Below are 21251 nucleotides of genomic sequence, written 5' to 3'. Positions count from 1 at the left end.
TGTGTTCCAGTGATACCCTTAATTAGTTTCTAATAGTTTAAGTAGCCGGTTAATTTCTGAACTCTTTTTCCTGGCACAGTAAGCTCAACTTGACATAAGTTCATGTTGAATTTACAAAATATAATTAGATAATATATTAAATACTGTATGTTTTATTCCATCTTTTTCTTCAATTAAATGTTCAGTATCAATTATATGCAGAGTGTTGCAATAAGTAGACCCTTGAGATGGACACAATTCCTGCCTTTAAGGTTTAATTCAAGGGAGAAGAACATTCAGTGAAAACAACAAAAACAGAATTATTTATGGAAGAGTCAGAGGGATGGGGCCTACCGGCAAGAAATGAAGAGAGCAAAGATTATGTTGGTAAAGCATCCCATTTCATTTCATTCTTATCTCTAGAATCTAAATTGATTTAACAAATTTCAAGTCATGATGTAAGTCTAGAAATCATCATAAATTTTTTACATAAATTGATGCCTACAAACTATTGTAAAGTTCTGCCATTAACCACGTCTATCTTACAGAATTGTTATTGCCTGGAATAATTCCAGGATGTGGATCTAGATTGAAATGAGAAGTAGTAGGGAATTCCTTGGTGGTCCGGTAGTTAGGACTTGGTGCTTTCACTGCCGGGGGGGGGGCCCGGGTTCAATCCCTGGTTAGGGAACTAAGATCCCTCAAGCCGAGCAGCCAAAAAAAAAAGAAAGAAAGAAGTAAGAAAAAGTAGTTAGCTGTTAAAAACTTTTTGCCACTGAAAATGTACATATCTGAGTATAGTTCTCCTTGAGTAAAAAAACCTTATAACCCTTTAGATTTTATAATAACTGCTACTTTATACTTTTCTTTATTGTCCTATACCAGAATTCCTTTTTGACTTAGGTAATTCTAAAGCAGTGATTCTCAACTAGAGTAAACGTGGTTTAGAAGCAAAACAACACTTTATCTCTCTCCTATGAGTTGTTTTTAGTAATATTTATTGTTGTAATGTCATGTAACACTAAAGAAAGGCATGAGATAGTTTTAGTTAAACAGTTTTTTGGAAGTTTTATGTTGAATTAAACCAATTCAGTTATATCTCAGTGGCCTTTGGAAAAATTTCCCCCAGTAAGTTAAGATTATTTATATTCTGAACAATGAAATTTTGAGATTCTATCGAGGATCAATAAGAATTTTACTAATGTTCAATCCACATAATGCTGTGCTTAATAAATATCGATGTAAGTTTAAATCTCAAGTCAATTTTTATTAGCATATATTTTGTGACTGCATTGAACCTTTAACATTTGATTGAGTACAAAGAAATCAAGTAAATTTAAAGCATAACTAGGATTATTTCTTTATTTGGGTGAGACATAAATACAAAGGTTGTTTCCTAATACTAATCATAATTTTTATTTGTACGTCACTGCTTCATTTGTAATCCAAGGTACACTGGAATAGTAGACCTTATATAGTGTCAAAATCCAAATTGATCCAAACAATTGAAGGAACAAAAATTTTTTAAGTGTCTACTATTGTAAAAAGTCTCATATAATCCTCACAGTAATCCTTTAAGGTAGTACAACCATGACCCCATTTTACAGATGAGGAAACTGGTTTCAGTATGTTAACTTGGTAGGATCACCTCATTAGTAAGTAGTGGAGTTGGGATTTTAAAACCAGCTTGTCTAATTCTAAAGCCTGTATTCTTAAACCACTTTATTACTCTTTGAGAATTCAGCGTTTTGTTTCGGCAGCTGCTGAGAGGTAAGCTGTCTCACCCCCACAGTGAAGTGGAGAGCAAAAGAGAGTTAGGCCAAGTGGTAGTAAAGTGATAACCTAGACAGTTTTAACTCTTTAGGGCATTTCTTCACAGTACTTTTCTTGTATTTGTTGAAGATCAGCAATTTAATTCTTTGCTCAAACCCAAACCGACCTAAATTTTTAAAACATCGCAAATGCAAAACATTCATTGATTTATTAAAAGTAAAATAGACCAGACTTTTTCCCTGTTAGAATATTCTCTTCATTTTTTAAAAAATATTTTATTTTTTTTTTATTTTTGGCTGCATAGGGTCTTAGTTGCGGCATGCAGGATCTTTCACTGTGGCATGTGGGCTTCTCTCTAGTTCTTCTCTCCAGTTGTGGCGTGCACGCAGGCCTAGTTGCCCCATGGCATGTGGGATCTTAGTTCCCTGACCAGGGATCGAACCCGAGTCCCCTACATTGGAAGGCGGATTCTTTACCACTGAACCACCAGGGAAGTCCCTATTCTCTTCATTTTATTGAAGGGTAATGACCGTGCTTTGGTGCTGTCCCTTAATGAAGCAACTATCTCTTTAAAAAACCTCATGATACTTTTATTCTTCTGGGTTTATCCCTATTTTGAAACAGTTCCTTGATAACCTCCATTTTCATTTATTACTATCCTTTGGGGGACTTTGGGGACAGATTAGGAAGGGACATAAGGTGGCAAAGAAAGATTAATTATTAACCTAGGAACAAAAGCTGGGTTTTAGTCAGATAACTCTAGTGGCTAATTTTGCTTTGTCAAATATATTGTCCATAGAATTATGTTTTTTCTGTAAAGCTATTTTAAATAATATCTCTGCATCTTCAAGAAATGGACATAAATGAAGAGATTAGCTATAACATGAGGAAAAATTATCTCTGTGCTCTTCACTGGTATTTGGCATTTAATATTCAAGGGGATAGTCTCATTTTGACTCATTTGGTTAGGCCTCATCGTGGAAATGGGATTGAGAGGATTTGTTCAAGAATACCTCCTGAGTTGGAAAAAAATAGTACGTGGAATGCTTGAGAAAGAAGAGGCAAATGTGAGGCCATTCAGCAAAAGAAATAATTAGCTTTCTCAAGAAGGGCAGTTTCTTCCCATCCCATCTTCTACAACTCTTTACCTGCTAGTCTCCTCCAGTGCTTTGGCCCTTATTTGTCTTCACTGTTTAACCAAACTCATCTCTCACAATTTGAGCTACCTACCACATTCTGATAACTCTCAAATCTAGACTCGTCACCAGAGATTACTCTAGAGTTCTAGATGCCTATTTCTAGCAACCTTTCCTTATTTCTCAACCTTCTTTCTTTATTTCTCCACCATGATCTATATCCCAGATGTCTCAAAATTCAAAAGTCCCAAATGTAACTTCAAATTTCTCATTTTCATCTCAGGTTTCTCTGCCACTCACTCCCCATCCCTCAAAAAAATCTAACCATCTTCCTGTGACACATTAACTATTTCCCCATTCCTTAGTTGGTCCATGCTAAAAATTGCAGTCATCCTTGGCATTTTCTTTGTTATAGATGAGTCTCTTTCATTTATCATCCCTCTGATTTCTCACAGACTCTCTGTGCTTCAGTTATAAAAACTTTCATTTTCCCTTGCTTAATCCCTGTGACCAAGCATTTGGCAGTGTCCTGCTATCCCTTATTCCCCTTTGCTTGCTTAGGTAACTTTTTTAAGACCTGTCTTGAGTGTTACTATCCTTCCTTCTCACTAACCCTGCCCCCCCACACACACACATACACAAAACACCACATTTGGTTACAGTAAGTTTCATAAAAAGTCTCTAAAACTAATGATGAAAGAAAAAAAGCCCAATGAGAATAACTTACCTCCGGACACAGCAAATCTGAGGTGAGGCCAAGTTGCAATGTGTATTTGCTAATTCCACACTAGTGATCTTCCCACTGGTGGACACTATCTAACTTCATGTTCTTCCACCCAGTATTTGTTGAGTATTGGGCATGTGCAGAGGCGACAGATTGGAACTTTTTTTTTTTAACAAAAGCGTCACCTAGAAAGGTAAATGTTACTGAGATTTGGCTATTAGGAAATAAGAAGCAAAAGTTTGTTTAGGATTTATGACCTGTTACCTCCAAAGGAATTTGGATTACCTCGGTATATGGATTAGATGTTAATATTAGGCAGCAAGAACATATGGCAAGTGTAGTTTCAGACTGAAAATGAAGAATGAGATTAAGGAATGTTTCCCCAATTATTTATTGAGTTTAGTTAAAATAATAGCATTACCCATGTTTATTAAATACCAAGGAGTGCTTGGAAAAAGTCAGTTTTGCCATTAAGTGTAGGAAGTGGCTTTGATCTAATACAGCTACCTCATGTTATAGCTAAAAAAAAATTTTTTAAAAAAGGGGCCCCAGAGTAGCGAGTGATATATTTAGGACTCAGATTCCAAGTATACAGTTTTTGAGTCCAAGTATCTGTGGCATTCTTTATTAAATGGCTGCCAGCCTCATGATAGATGTTTGTACGGCCAGTAGAGCTTTGTCTGGTAGGAGATAGATGCAACCGTTAAAACATAGCCTGTGTGGTTAGTGCCATAAGTGTAGTGTGGAACATGGCTTACTATACTACTTCTGGAAGGGTTAGAGAAGCCTTTACAGAAGAGAAAATATTTGAGCTGAAATCTATAAAAGAATGGTAGAGTTTCTACAGTACTTAGAGAGTGAGAAACAGTATGAACAAGGAGAGTAAAAGTAAACCATGGAGGGTCTTAAAGGAGTTTAGGCTATCCAGTTCAAAAGTTGAGCAGGCATTTGGAACTGGGAGGAAGTGGGGTGGGATAATGTAAAGGTTAGCATTAGAAATTTATACTAAACTAGTTCCTGATTTTTCCCCCCTTTGCCCCATTTGTATGTCATTGCTGAAGAATTCTGAGTTACTTTAGAAATGTTAGATGAATTTAGCTACGTAGGTTGTTTTTATAATAGGCCCACTGCCAAGTGAAAATTTATTCAGTGCTTGTTGGTCTCTGAAATGAAATGCAAATCTTAAGAGCTTTACGTTTTTGTTTTTATTTCCCTTGACATTCTTTTTTTTCTTTTTGAATTTTATTTTACTTATTTTTTTATACAGCAGGTTCTTATTAGTCATCCATTTTATACACATCAGTGTATACATGTCAATCCCAGTCGCCCAATTCATCCCACCACCACCACCACCCCCTGCTGCTTTCCCCCCTTGGTGTCCTTTGACATTCTTTTTTATTATGTTCTTTCTCCAGTTTTGTTCATTTTCATATACTTACACCATGAACATTTCCTTAGGTGGGGAAAGTGCTGTGATTTCCTCATAGTCAAAGGGAAAGAATACTATATTGTTAACCTTTTAAAGGACAACTGATCTTAACTACAAAATGGCTGTTAAACATAGTCCTTTCCCTGGAAGCCTTTTTCTTAATCTTTATCCTTTTCCTAACACAGCTGGAGAAATTTGAACTCATGTGTTTTTAATGTCTTCATTCACATTAAGGATTTTCATTGAATTTTTCTCTTTTATTAAACTTTTGTACTTTGTAGGACAGATAGTCCTTAAAATCAGTATTGAAAACCATAGATCTTTTACTAAAGTATACAGTACTTTAATCACTAAATTCTGATGTTTTTATTTATTTATTTTTAATTTTATTTTATGGCTGTGCCACGTGGCATGTGAGTTCTCGCCCCCTGCATTGAAAGGGTGGAGTCTTAACCACTGTACAATCAGGGAGGTCCCATAAATTCTGATGTTTTTAGAAGTTGGTTAACCATCAGCTTCTATCCCAGCAGACTAAAGGAGTGGTTTTAGAATATCTAGAATGAATATATGAAACTATCAATACATCCACTATATTACTTTTCAGTATAACTATGTTATTTAGGTTTTCGTCAGTTATTCTGAACTAGACATCAGTTGGCAAAATTCCTTTCTAATCCCTCTCCTTTTTTTTTAATCTCAGGTACCAGTGTACATCTCAGTCTAGATAATTGTCAATCATAATACTGTTTTCCCAGTCTCCAGGAAGTAAATTAAAGTAGCCAAGACTATAGTGTCAAATTTTTAATTTGGACTTAAGCCCCTTGGTTATGTATCCTTCACTCCCCCATAATTATGATATCATCAAATTACCTGTTGCTGCTATGTAAACAGTAAAATGAAATCTCTTTCAAGAGAGTCTGCTCTAAATGTAAGCACTCCAACATTGGGGAAAATGCCACCCTCCTCCTACCCCTTTCTCACACCGTTTTCTTTTGCAGTCTGACTCAGAAGAAGGAAATAACTTTCATTGTGTCAAACCTTGTCTAATGTTAGTCTAATAAGAAATAACTAACTAGTGTATAAGCTCATTTATCTTAAGTAGATATGATTCCATGTTCTTATTCCATTTAAGTATTTAACTTGAGATAATATAGTATTAAACAAACTTCCTTAGTTTATTGGACTGTTTGGCCTGTAGTGGTAAAATTGCTGCTATTTTACTTTTGTATAAGTCTCCAGTCTTTCCAGACTAAATTTTTACATCTTCCATCTTGACTGTTTTAACAGAAAAAAATGTTTAGTTTGGCTAGTTTTTAAGTTGTTTCCTTGGAGTAGCTCTTCAAGAAAAATAATAATAATAATTATATCAGAATTTTACTACCAAATACTAAAATAATTCTGCCAAAATATCATAACTTTGAAGTGTAAAGAGATCTGGAAGAAGAAGGTAAAGTTAGTATTAATCTTATCTGTACCTTCTTTGGAATTCATTTTTAATGCAACATTGTGTAAGGTTATGTAGCCTATTGTATCTTAGATATTTATTGGAGAGACTTTTACTATTTACTTACTAGCATCACTTTGAACAAAAATAACAATATACTGGGAGTTATAAACATTATTTATACTATATTTTTAAGTGATTTTAATTCACCCTAAGCCAAGGAAGTAAATTTTACAAATCAGAAATGTTATTTATATTGATTGTTTTTTTGTATGTTAAACATAGTACCTAATCTTTCAGAAGGAAATAGTTCCAAATACAAGTGGAGCTGTTGGTCCTCTTCCCTTTTTTCCTTTCTTGTTTCCTGTCTGCCATTTGTTCATGTCTTGAGTTCACACTGTACAGGGAAATAACTCCTTCATGAGTCATTTTCATTTTGGAATGTGTTTTTCAGTATTCTTCACAGTGTAGAGAAAGTAGTCTTCTATCCCTGTTCCCCTTCTGCCTGCCTTCCAGATAAGCACTTACCTAAACAGATAAGCACTTTCTTAGTGTGTGTGTGTCCTTCTAGTCTCTTTATTGTATACACAAGCAAATACAATGTGTATTATCTCCCTCTTCACACAAATGATAATATACACACATCTGTACCTTTACCTTTAAGGATCTTCAAGATACATTGCTTCCATCTCAGTACACAGAAAAGCATCCTTGTGGTTTTTTTTAATAAATGGCTAATATTAAATTGAATGGATGACTATACTGTGATTTATTTAACCCCTTCCCTATTGCTAATCAAAAGCCTGCTGTTATAAAGTATTGTAATGAGTAGTTTTGTAAATACATTATTTCCTATGTATGCAAAAATATCTATAGGATAAATTACTATAGATATTTTTGCATACATAGGAAATGTATACATAGGAAACTGTATACATGTATTTTTGCATACATAGGAAACTTGTAGGATTGCTGGCTCAAAGAGTGTGTTGTGTATAAAATTTATTAGCTATAACCAAATTGCTCTCTATACGGGTTATACCATTATACCACTTTGTACCAGCACTGTAAGAGAAGGCCCATTTTCCCACAGCCTCACTGACTGTGTATTATATTTTAGTATATTTGTCAGTCTGTTAGGGAAATAATATCACATTATAGTTTTAATCTCTATTTTTATTATGAATGAGATGTTGAGTATTTTTTCATGTCTTGTGAATGTTCGTGTGAATTCTACCCATGTTTCTATTTGGGCTTCTTGTCTTACAGATTCCTAGAAGTACTTTATATTTTAGGGAAATTATTAAAGAAGCTTTAAAAAAACTATATTTTGAGGCATATAGTTAGAAAGTCCTCTCCTACTCCTCTCCAAAATAGTAAAGAAATTCTTCCTAAATAGGCCTTTTTAAGGTCATTAATACAGATGTTATGGTTGACTCTGGACAAAGGGGGTCTGAGGATAGGAGGGGAACTTTGTATTGATGGTATACTTTTTTGTGTATACTCTCTGAATTTATTCTTTACCATGTATATGTATATTTTTAAAATCTTTTATTTTGAGTAATTATAGATTAATAAGTTGCAAAAAAAAAAAGTGCAGGGAGGTCTCAGGTACCCCTTTACCCAGTTCTCCCCCAGTGATAACATCTTGCATGGCTATAGTATAATACCTGAAGCCAGGAAATTGACATTGGTATAATCCACAGGTATAATCCTTTTTTCCTCTTTTTAAATATTCTTTTCTGGTCAGGATTTTGACCTGAAATTAATTAAATGAATGTGAAATATGCTGAGGGCATTGGTGAGCAAAGATTTTATAGATGATAAAAACAAATATCAATCTTCATATAAGTATTTAGCTCAGTTTTTTGTTTTTTGGGGTTTTTTTGTTTGTTTTTGCGGTACGCGGGCCTCTCACTGTTGTGGCCTCTCCTGTTGCGGAGCACACGCTCCGGACGCGCAGGCTCAGCGGCCATGGCTCATGGGCCTAGCCGATCCGTGGCATGTGGGATCTTCCCGGACCAGGGCACGAACCCGTGTCCCCTGCATCGGCAGGCGGACTCTCAACCACTGCACCACCAGGGAAGCCCTTTAGCTCAGTTTTTAGTAGTTCCTTGGTAAAAGCTTTTTTTCACAGTAAGATTGGTTACTTGAGAAAATAATAACATTTAGTTTTGTGAGTAGCCATTTTCCCTGCTTGTTTAGCATGAATAATAGCTTTTATCATCCACAAAAATCACTTATTTTGTGTTACTGATAATAAAAATCTCCATGGGGCCTTTCTGTGAGTTTTTTAAATCATGAAATTAAACAGGTTGTTTTTACATTGGTAGAACTTATGGTTAATAATTAGAATATGTGCAGTTTTGAGTTCTTAGCTTAATTTACTGTTAACTTTGTCTAATAGTTTTATTCTTAACCACAGAGGTTTGCATTTGGCCAGAGATTGTCTACATGAATTTTATCTATTTAGGCTCTTTTTTGGAAGGAGGATTGTTATTTGCCCTTAAATTGTGTTAGAGTGTAAATGTTCTTTAAATTCATCTTACAGAAGGGTGATGGGGTTTTTTTCTTTTTAACCTTGATAGGCTTGCTGAGCTGTAGATTCATTAGATTTATTTTTTTGCAATCAGTGACTTAACAGTTTCTTTCTAAAAAGCAAAACATACCTTTCTTAGAGAAGAGGCAAAATGTTGCCCAGATTAGAATTAAAGCATTTTTAGCACTAATGATGTTATAGAGCTTATTGCAGTGGGGCAAGGGGATTAAGGTTGTAGGTGATTTACTGGAAACAGTACCTGATTCCTGAGGACTGGCCTCCAAGAAAGATTGTAGCTTCAACTTGTAAGTTTAAGAAGAATTGATTTTACCTGGTTTGGGTAAGGGGGCTTTAACATAAGTATTGATATACGAGATTTGCCAACTCAAATAAGTTCTCATCACAAAACATTTTATTTTGTAATTTGGGGAATTCCTGTAGTGGATTTTTAATTGTGTTGTGATTCAACAGAGAAAGTTAGGAGGGTCTTGGAGTAAAGCAAGGTAAATTTTTTTTATAATATTCTGCATATAGATCCATATAATCTTAAGATATCTTCATCTTTCTAACAAACCAAAAGAACGTTTTAGTCCTTAGCAAATAGGTGAACTATACTGGCTGTCTAAAGATCACTGAGCAAGTCCCTTTTCTAAGAAGTGACCTCCCTTGTTTTCAGAGCTGAACCTCTCCTAGGAATATGCTAGATAAGATAAATGGCATATTATGGACATAGTTTAATCTTTGGATCCACAGTTATGGTTTGACAACTAACATGTGGTACTTGGTTAAAGCACTTTTCACAATGTACACAACGCTGGATTTCTTTTAGGTCATTATAGATAGTTGCTTTCTTCGTTTCACAATCTGACTGTTATGATAGGAAAAGCATATGTTTTGACATTAATTAGGTTAGGTTTTAATCCTCTCCCTAGGGTTGTGTCTGAATAACTTACTTGGCTTCAGTTTCCTCAGCTGTAAAGTGAGAGTGTTGCTCAGGCTTGTAGTAAGGACTCACTTAAACAGCGTGTGCTGCCATGAAGTGGGCAGTCATTTGTGTTCTTTTCCTCTACCCTGTTGCTTTGTTAATAAGCATTTGTGGGATTTCCCTGGCGGTCCAGTGGTTAAGACTCAGTGCTTCCACTGCAGGGGGCACAGGTTGGATCCCTGGTCAGGGAACTAAGATCCCACATGCTGTGTGGTTGTGGCCAATAAATAAATTTTTAAAAACAATTTTAAATAAGCATTTGTATTGAGAAAGGAGAAGAAAGACAGCGTAGCCAAAATGTAATAGAGAAGAAATTTGCACTATTTTTTTCTTAAACAGTAGCCATGATGTCTCTGTCCACATTAATAAAGAAAAAAGTTGATTTCTCATAAAAAAATTTTCTTAAATGTGAGATCAAGTTAGCCTAACTGTGTCACTGGTTTTAATTTTTAGAGAGGCAAGACGGGATGATTTGCAGAGTCACTGAGCTGAGAGCATGGATGAAACAGTTAGCCTATTAAGAAGGATGCGGGCTTCCCTGGTGGCGCAGTGGTTGAGAGTCCGCCTGCCGATGCAGGGGACACGGGTTCGTGCCCTGGTCCGGGAAGATCCCACATGCCGCGGAGCGGCTGGGCCCGTAAGCCATGGCCGCTGAGCCTGCTCATCCGAAGCCTGTGCTCCGCAACGGGAGAGGCCACAACAGTGAGAGGCCCGCGTACTGCAAAAAAAAAAAAAAAAAAAAAAAAAAAAAAGGCGGCTGCAAATGTAAGAAACTTGTGATGCCGCAGCAGAGGTTCCTATCTGGCCTCTTGTCTTCTCAGTGAGGTTGCAAGTAATCTATTGTGATAAGAGCAAGCAGGCCTGGGAAGAAAAGCTGTGGTGGGGAGCCAGTTGGGATGAACTAAAAGATGAACAGCATGGAAATCCAATCTAGCTTGGTGTGCCATTGATACTTTTAAGGTTTACTTTTCTTATGAATGTGATTGTAATTTACTTTATTTAAACACTAAATTCAAGCTCATTTGGTTCTTTTGGGAGCCGCAGTTCCGGTAAATGAAAATTCATTATATAAAAAGTCATTTAGTCATTCTTTTTTTCCCATAGTTCTGTATTTCTGTCCGTTCCCTCCATACCCACAGTTTTTTATTCATCTAGTAAATGCTAATCCAGTTACGATTTTATTCTAAAAGAGAGACCCATAGTAACAGAATTATCCCTTTTTATATAGCACTCTGTAGTTTAACAGAATAGTTACAAAGTCTTAGGAAGCCTTCCCTTAAGGAACTTAAGTTCAGAAACTGGTTATAGCGTGGTGAATACAATAATAAGAAAGAAAACAAGGCCTAATACTGTAACATTAGGTCAGGGAAACAAATGAAAGGAAATTATTCATTCTGCTTCAGCTGATCATTCTCATTTTAAAAGAGCATAAAGCCCAAACCACTATGTTGACTTTGAACACAACGGAAAATTTGGTTCCCTCATTGAAACAATATTCTTAAACCATGTTCTGGGATCTTGAAATAGAATACACTCTTATTTGGTTATATTTAAAACTACCATATTGGTATCTTTATTAAAAATCAGGCTATTTAAGGCAGTGGTTCTCAAACTTTAGTTTCTTTCAAATCACCTGGAGGAGTTATTAAAATAGATTTCTTGGGTCCCACCTCAAAAGTATCTAATTCAGTAGGTCTGAGTGGACCTGAATATTTACATTTCTAACAGGTACCCAGATGATGCTGATGATGGCTCCTGGTCCAGGGACCACACATGGAGAGCTACTGATTTATTCAAACTCAGAAAAATGTAATGGCTTCCTAACATGAACCAGTAATTGTTTCTAATCCAATTACTATCATATTGACTCTTTCAGTATGCATTTGAGCTCCTATGTGCCAAGCACTGTTCACTTCTTCACAGAGGTGAAGAAGATAAGCCACCTCCCTCAAGGAGCTCAGTCTAATAGAGTTAACAGTGGTAGTATTATTTAGACTCACTTAATCCTCACAGGAGTTTTGTGGATTGGGGTATATAATCCTTATTTTAGGTTAAAAAAAATAAAATGAGGTCTAGAAAGGTAAAATAATTTCCTAGAATTCACAGTGATTACATGGAGGAGCCAGAATTTCCTGGTTATGCACTATAAAAAGTTTGTGATGATTTTAGTGGGCCACAAAAGGGATGGAATATTTGGTTCTACCTTAGGAAATCAGAAGGTGTTGCAGAAGAGGTGGCACTGAGCATCTTAAGGAACAAGTTAAAGATAGCCAGATGAATTGGAACTGTGAGCATTTCCAGCTGAGGGAACAGTTTCTGCAAAGCCATGGAAACCTGAGAGAACATATGTTCCACAGACTGCAAATAGCTATGTAAGACCATAACACAATATACCACATGGGGTGTGAGAGGAAAGGAGACCATAGAAAGCTGAGGTCAAGGTCGTAAAGGGTTTTGTATACAAGGCTAAGAAATTTTTTAAGTAGTTAGGGTTTTTTTATTATTACTCTTCTAATTTTCATCTCTAAGCCAGTGGTTCTCAAAGTATGATTTGTCTGGCAGCAGAATTGGCATCACCTGGAAACTTGTTAGAAATTCAGGTTCCTGGGCCTGACCCCAGACCTACTGAATCTGAAAGGTGGAGCCCAGCAATCTGTGTTTTAATAAAACATCTAGATGACTCTGGTACATGCTAAAGTTTGAGAACCTCTGCAGTAGGTTGTAGGATTCTTGATAACAGCCTTCAGAGTGGCCAAAGGTGACTATAGTGATAGTAATTGTATCTGTGACTGATTTGATTCTGTTAAAGTACAGTGTTTAACAAAATTGGAATAGTAATACCTTTTAAGGGAAACATATCTTCAACATGATCCATTTATACTTTGCAAACCTGTTCCTCCATAGCAGTAAAAGAGATCTGAGTCAGGACTAGAGGTTATTATATCAGCAAAGAATAGGATGCTAATTATTGTTCCTTAGCTGAGGGAATGGTTTGGAAACTGACTAGGTTTTGTTTTAATTATCAAAAAAGAAGAAGTAGTAAACCTTTTTTAAAGGTTTTTGAGGTTTATTTGGGTTTTTTGTTTTGTTTGCTCATTAATATGTAAAACTGGTGTTAAAGTTAGCATTTAAGATATCCTATTTAAAACTGATGTGTTAAAAGAATTGAATGTATTTAAGTCATGAAATGACTAAAACTATTTCATTTTTTCCTTGACATAGAAGTAAAAAATAAAGTATAATCTAGGATTCTCAGGCAAATTCTGATCTAAATGCCTATCACTATCTTTTTTGCCAAATCATGACCAGTGTTTGGTGAATTTATCTATGTGGTGTCTGAATTGAACTTTACATTAAAGTTTATATAGTTCTGTAGTTTTTAGTTACATGAAGCCATACTTTGCTGTCTACAAGCAGTTAAAGCCTAACATATATAAGTATTTATTAATGATCTATATATCCTTTCCAGTTATTAGGTATACAGAAGCCCCTTTTCATCTTAGCAACAGCAGCAAGAAGTGAAGTAGTATGCTGTAATTAATGTGCTTAATGCACAGATAAACAAGCTTAGTGTTTTCCACGCATTGACTCAGGATTTAAAAGTTCAAAGTCCACTGAGGCATTGACACCAGCCCCTTCATTTTACAGATGAGGAAACTGAGGTCCAGGGAAGTTAAATAGTTGATTACTGATGGTCATATAGGTAGTGAGTAGCAGAACCAGGATTATAACCAGATCTACTTAGATTATAATAAAAAAAGGCACCACTACATCAGACAGGATATTTCTGAGGCTCAGTCTGATAGAACATTGAGGGTCCACATCATCTAAAGCAAAATAGTCTTCAGATATATTAGCACCTAAATTTAGCACTACACACTAAATGAAGAGTATGTAGTAAAAGTTTTGTATAAAAGTGGTTTAAAGACCTTTTTGTATTGATACAGTAGATTAATATATCCGATTTATATTTACAAGAAAATCTAATAACTATTCTTTAAAGTTTACAAAAACACCAAGAAAAGGATATAGATCCTCACTACATACATGGGAAAATATAAACTGCCAAAGAGGACAATTATTCAACCTCCTGTGTCATTATCACAGAAATGATAAGGTGATATTTAAACTTGGGATGTACTTACCAGCTAGACTATTTCCAATTATTTCTAGGAAAAATTGGTCTAAACCACATACCTTAGTAGGTGATTTTTGCCAGCTAGTAAACTACAGTCAAAGCATACAGGTCTGCCAGAATGTTGAGTTCCTTGTTAACCAACCCTGCAAGTACTGCTTGCCCAAAAGCCCTCTGAATCATTTTTACAAGCCAGTTTTTAAAATTTAAAAACCAGACATTAAAATATAAAATCTGTAGTAGAAAAATCATCATCTGAATTTAATGCAATAAGTAACCACTGGAATTTCTACATGAAAGGCAATTAGAATATATAGTTGGTAAATGAAGAGATGTGGAGGGGGTACTGTTCATTCAAAATGTATCTTAAGTTCACTGAATTGAGAACTCCTGGATAGAATTGGGAGTTACTTTTTAAAGTAGCATATATATGTCATTGGCAAATTAGAAGTATTGAAACTACAAAGATTTTTACAAGCCATCTGTTTATTGAGATCATTTTCAAAATGAGAGCTCTGAGTATGAAATTCTGAGAATAGACTAATAATCTATTTTAAATTACTATTTTTGGTTTTAAGTAAAACACAATTATTTTAAGAGTTGGAAGGGAGCTTACATTTTTTAGAATAATTTAATGAAATACTCTAATTTTTTCCAGTGCATCTGGGGGAGGTGGTGTAGCCATTGACAACAAAATAGAACAAGCAATGGTAAGTAAAAATTTATAGTCCTCTCATTTCAGAGATTGTTGGGTTTCATCAGTTATAAAAAACAAATACCTAATTTCTTTAAACCAAGATGACCAAAGTGTATTTTTTGATAATGAGATTTGGTTGAAAATGCTAGAATGTTGAGAATTTTTAGTCTATAAATACCAGTGGAATAGATATTTCCCCTACTTGAACATGTTACATTTCATGCCATTTTGGGGAATATACATAATCAACATGCATTTGATCCCCTAAATATCTCAGCATCAAAAATAATTTAGAGACAAAAGACTAATAAAATGAAAACTTCAGCTGGAAATCTTTTCCATCCTTTGGTTATTTACAGTGACTCTTTTACTCAGCTTTAATAAATAGACTTGTTTCTGTTGATTCTGATTCTGATTTCTGCTATTACTATCAATTTTTTGGTTTTCTTAAAGATATTCTACTCATATTATTTAAAATATTTTGATTCAAGTTATTAAAACCATAGATAGATTATAAATAAAGGCCATTGGTCTCAAACTATTTTGTTTTTTAATCCTGAGGTTTTAAAGTTGGAAATTGCAGGTCACTTCATCTCTTAAAGCAGTACTATAACTAGTTTATTATCAGACAGTTTAATATCCTTTGTTCTCTTCGTCTGACGTCTAAATATATGATTTTAAACCTTTTTTTAAATTCTAATCTTATATTAATTGACAATTTAAGGAGCTGGTATTTTTTGAAATCACTCCAAACTTTGAAAATAAAATCCTGGGCTTGCTGCCCTAGTTGGGAGCTAGATTTTTTCCACCCCATCTTCCTTAGTGTCAATCAAGAAACAGTAGAAACATTAAAAGCAAGAGCAGGAAAACTATATAAATGTAGTTTAAATAAACTATATTTATAGTATAAATATAAATATATAAAACTATATAAATATAAAACTGCCTAATGTTTATAAGGCACCAGGTAGGCTAGAACCAAATAGCAACTCCTTTCCGTTTCACTCTTTTTGACATTCCTAATTTTGTTCTTCACAGGATCTGGTGAAAAGCCATTTGATGTATGCAGTAAGAGAAGAAGTGGAAGTTCTAAAGGAACAAATAAAAGAATTAGTTGAAAGAAACTCTTTACTTGAACGAGAAAATGCACTGTTAAAATCTCTTTCAAACAGTGATCAGTTATCCCAACTCCCAGCCCAACAGGCCAATGCTGGTAGCACTTCTCAACAGCAAGCAGTGATAGCACAGCCTCCGCAGCCAACGCAGCCTCCGCAGCAGCCGAATGTGTCCTCAGCATAAAGCTTTCTTGCCTCATTAAGAAAAAAACTGAAAGCAATCTATCCTTGTGTGCCACTGGTGTTCTTTCCACTTTATACGAAAGCAAGTAGCCATGCTTCAGTTGTGTGTTTGGCCTTTTCAGTATTAGACAATCATTCTACAAGAGCTTTTCCTCTCTTTGATGTCATGCAGTGCTGTTGATGTCCAGTTTATGTCATCAGTGCACAAGGAGAATAATAGATGGGGTGTATTAAAGAGAGCAAAGTTAGCATTTTACCTGGTGCGCACGAGTGGGGTCTTTTAAGAGCTTTGGTGGCTCTCCCATGTTTCCTATTATCCATGGATTTACCCTGAGCCTTCCTATCGCATTATAAATAACAGTTCATCTAAAGAGCCACTTTTCTTTCAATATCAGTAACATTTGCCTACATAAGTTTTCATTTATTTGTGTTTTATTTATTACAGGGCTGCTATTTTCATAATGTACATGAACAATGTCACAGAACTTTTTTAATTTTTTTGAATAATTATAAGTATCAGTAAAGGAATTGAAAGGCAGGATTGCATTTAATAGATGAAACGTTTAGGCAATAATTGAACAAAAGAATCCTGGCATATTTCTAACACTAATGGCAATTTACCTTCGGTATTTATTTTCAGTAGTAAAGACCCAGCTTGAATGTAAATTTTGTATAGTGTAAGTATGAAGAACATAGTGCAACTGTACAGGTAGTCACCAGTTATTGTGATATAATAAATAATTGGGCTATTTTGATGAAGAAAACTTTGTTCATTTGTTTCTACTTTCTAATAGAGAAATTGCCACGATTCCTCTGCTTTTTGACATTTCGTATGACTTTTTTTTCGGGTGGGAATAAAAAGCTGTGAAATTGTTCAACCTACTTTGTAACCAAAGAAGCAAAGCTGTGTAATGGAGTTTTGTTTTTTTTTGTTTGTTTTTTTTTTATAATGCACATTCTTTATGTATTTTTATTTAGTGTTCTCTCGGTCACAATTTTCTTTGCTGTCTAGCATGATCTGCATGACCTATAATCTTTGAACCACTTTCGTACCTCATGTTTTTATCCAGCACTCTTATTGTAATATGTACTAGTCTGTGAACAATGTCAAATAAAAAAGAACGAACAGGTAGTATGGTGGAGCTGAGCTAGTGTACTATACACTAGTTGTAAAAAAAAAAAAAAAAAAAAAAAAAAATAATGAAGTGAGCCATCTTTTTGTTCATTTAAAATGGTGTTTTGAATTTCGTATGCAGAAAACGTTTTGTTACATTGCAGATTTTAATGTATTTAATAAATGCAACATGCAGATTAAGTGCAGTGTATACTGAGTATTTAAATTAAAATGTACATTTCATAAATACAGTTTCAAGAGAAAGCATCATTTTGTGTATACTAACACATTAAGTATATGTCAGAAATTGATGTATAAATATATATTTTAACACATTTTCTGAAATTAAACTGCAGTTTTGTTGAAATATTTGGCTCTCATATGTGTTCAAAATTTAATTTGATTAGATTTGTATTTTCAGAGTTCCAAATATTCCTTCAATGAAAACCTATGTTATTAATGACTTAATGATGGTTCTTAAATTTTCCAAGTAAAATAATTTAAAGAATGCAAGAATGGTGAGCAATATTTGTACTCAATATTCATATTATGTCAATGACATTTAAGTAGGAAATCCTTGTCTACCAGAACTTTTACTTGAATTCAGAAAGGTGCCTGTAGAAATTAACATGCTCTGTATCTATAGCCAACTAGCTAATCAGGAGTTAATAAGAATCAATAGTTAGGTCTTTGCATTAAAAGAAGGTAAATAAGTGTTCTTTATCTATCTAAAATTAAAACTTAAGTCACAAACTAAATGCATAAAATCAGAGTGTACATGGGATTTCCAGTTATTTTATATTCTAGTTATGCTGCAGGATATATTCACTAAAAACACAATTTTAATGTTAATAGAACTAACTAAAGGAACTAAGTACTTAGGCTTGAAGAAGCAACCTAAAGATATGAAGTAAGATTTTTTAATAGAGCCATCCCAGGTGAGCTAGAAAGTGAAACTTCCACGTTGGAATGTTAACCAAAAGGCTCACCGGGTGCACCCCTCAAGTGCGAACAGTGTGATATATAATACAGGTGGAAAAAAATGTATTAGAAAAGGTTGGGGTTTATGTGAAAATATAAATTTTGGTGTTGGGGGTAGAAAAACATTATAAATGCTAAAGTAATAGTCACAAAGGAAGTGATTAATATGCTTTAAATGGTAATTAAAAGCAATTATTACTACTTCTACATTTTAAAAAATCACAATAGAAGAGAAAACATGAATAGTTCACAGAAGAAATAAACGGCAGTTTCTAAAGCTTCACCCTCTAGTAACCTAAGAAATACAAGTTCACATTTAACAAATTATTTGTCCTTTAAATAGCAGGACCTAATGTAGAAAGGCAAGCTTTCCTGTGAACTTCTAGAAAGTAAGATGGCAAAATGTATCGAGCCTTAAAAAACTTTTCAACTTAATGACATGAGAAGATACTCAACTACTGGTGCCATGTTCAAAAAATGCAAAACTATAGTAGTGCCTGTCCTCTGCTTTCCCAACTCCCCCCCGCCCCCCGCCGCTTCTCTTGTATGACCCATCCCCCACCATACAACCCCAAAAATAGCTGTGAAAGGAAGCCTGTACATCCAAACCTACTCTCATGAGGCATGCCCCCAATCCAAAGTCAGGAACAAACTTAAGGGTGGGAAAGCTATGTGCATTTCAGCATCAGATATACTGTATATTTGAAAACAACATCAAGCATTCCTCCAAATGATTAGTTTAGGATCTTAAGTAAATTTCAGTTTTTCCTCAGATATTTAGGGTCTCTAGTTAGCTGGAATATTAATTTATTGAGATGCCAATTTGGGAGCACAGTCTTGTATGAATGCCATCTGTAATTTTCTCAGTGAAATGCTCATAGACCAAGGTGCCACATAAGTGTTCTGTTGGTTTACTTCAACCAACCACAAGATCATAGGTAGAAAATATTTCTGATGCGGCAATGTGTCTTCAGTACAAACCTAATTTTCCCCAAAGAAAAATCATTTCAAGTAGCTACAATGTGATTTTATAGCTTGATATACACCTCCCTCCCCCCAAGAAATAGAGCGATTGTGAGATATTAAATATATGGTTCCTCTCATAATTTTTTGTTCAAAAATAGCTGGATATTTCCGATGTGCTGAGCTAAGCATAAATAAGTATAAAAACAGGAATGCTTTACCATCAAGCCCTCAGCGATGGGTAATTAAAACTTCGATTATTCACAAAGAATTGTCACAGGTCAGAGATGAGGGTATTTCTCCAAGTTCCAAACCATAGTCACTTCTGGACGTTTAAAAAAACGGGAAGTGGGGAGGGTGGGCGCAGTATCCTTCCAATTAAAGTAACCAAAATAGCTGTTCATGAGAATTCATCCTTGTAGAGCCAGAAATAAAATATCACCTAATTTTCTAGAAACCAATTTCTAAGATGGTCTGAAGTCACATATTTTAAAGGAAGATTTATAGCTCAGTGGCAGGCATTTAGTGACATGACTCAATTCTCTTCAATAATCCTTTAAAAGGACAAAGCCCAGCCCTCAAGTTTCAGAGTTTAATTAAGGATATAGACAAACGAATAGATATGATGCAATAATAAAGGCTTGTTATACACAGTCAAGGATGGCTTTGTTAGGGAAGGTTTCTTCAAGGAGGTGACACGCGAGTCTTGAAGGTCGCAAAAGTAAAAGTGCTCAGAGGCTTAAAGGAGAGCATAAGCAAAGCTCCTTGAGAAGCCACAGAACTGTTCCACAGGAGGCACGCAGGCAATGACTGTCTCACTCACCTGAGTAGTTTGGCATCAATTCGGAAAACAGGAATGATTTATTGAATGATTTTAAGCAATGGGATTGTAATCAGAATTGCATTTCAGAAAAATTAATCATTCCAGTGGCACATGAGAGGTAGTTGGAGAGCTAAAACTAGAAACTGAGAAATAATTTGGGAGAGACAAACCAGAACAGAAATGATGGATAGGCAAAATTATATAGGCAATCTTGGTTCATGAAGGAAGTTTGTCTTGAGTTCTTCTGTACCATTTTTCTCTCCACGGTGAACATTCCATTCCCAGCATCAGGTACCTGTTACTTCTTGCTCCAAGGAAAGATCAGAGAACTCCAAGTCTTAGAAAGTTTAAGACTTCCTTCCAACAGCCATATATCTCTATGAAACGAAAGCCTTTGTTTCCTGTTAAAGGAATTTCAAGAATTTAGCAAAGGGGTAGGGGGGACTAGAGGAGGCTTAGCTGTCCCTTTATGCCTCTGTGTAAATCCAGCCCTAAAGGTAAACCAAATTTAGTCCTTTTATAGTGGATTAGGATCAGAATGGCCCAGAAGCATGAATTCAAAGTCTGCCCCTCAGAGCTAGCCCTTCCTCCCAAGAAAGGATAATACGGGTTCTAGCCCCGCTGCAGATATTGACAGCCCGTCAGAACAGGTTTTGCTAGGCTTTAACCTTTCATTCTTTGACACAATTCAGAAGGTTTCTTTCTGCCCTATAAGCCCCCTGCGTAAGCAAAACTGGACCTTTTCTCCCACCTCCTCCTGCCTGGTAATCCATGTTTTTATTTTCTAGCAATACTAATAGTGTATTATTTAGTGATGTGTATTTGCATCCTATTTTTCCCTTTTTGAAGTTCCAGTATGCATTCCTGTTTCATATATTTCTCTACCAGTTCACAGAATTTTTAATGGTAAAATCTGTTCTTTAAATGCAAGTATTCCTTTCGTCAGTAGAGAGATTACTGTAAAGTGTAGTTTAACGATTTCCTTAGTGGTCTACAATTAGGCTGACGTGCTGTGTTCACAAATAAAAATGCTAAGTGAGGCACTATACAAAGTAAGTTAAAGGTCAGAGACATCCTCTTTTTTTAAGAGAATCATCAAAAATAAAAGCAAGACAGTCTTTCAGGATTGATAATGGTAAGGTAAGGAGCTGGTATTTTGCACTGGCACAATTTACTTGGTCACAGAATTTGTTCACCACACTTGGGTGGTGAGCTAGCTTTATTTTTCCTT

The 21251-nt window shown here is 35.1% G+C and overlaps 1 protein-coding gene across 3 annotated transcripts in view; it reads left to right on the top strand.

Annotated features, from left to right (window-relative positions):
* TSC22D2 (TSC22 domain family member 2) overlaps positions 1-17620 on the top strand; it is a 50962-nt gene extending 33342 nt beyond the window's left edge. For 2 of the 3 annotated variants that reach the window (XM_067737513.1, XM_067737514.1), the window contains 2 exons: positions 14803-14854; positions 15880-17620. In XM_067737513.1, the coding sequence (XP_067593614.1) occupies positions 14803-14854; positions 15880-16140 (313 nt within the window). In that variant the 3' untranslated portion in view covers positions 16141-17620. Of the gene's footprint in view, positions 1-14802; positions 14855-15879 lie in introns of those variants that run through there. The other variant, XR_010943444.1, reaches the window with a different exon arrangement.
* Positions 17621-21251: the final 3631 nt, after the last annotated feature.

Source organism: Pseudorca crassidens, chromosome 5, assembly GCF_039906515.1.
Source record: "Pseudorca crassidens isolate mPseCra1 chromosome 5, mPseCra1.hap1, whole genome shotgun sequence".
NCBI lineage: Eukaryota > Metazoa > Chordata > Mammalia > Artiodactyla > Delphinidae > Pseudorca > Pseudorca crassidens.
The sequence above is the reverse complement of the archived record's forward strand: the minus strand, read 5'-3'. Positions and strand labels throughout refer to the sequence as shown.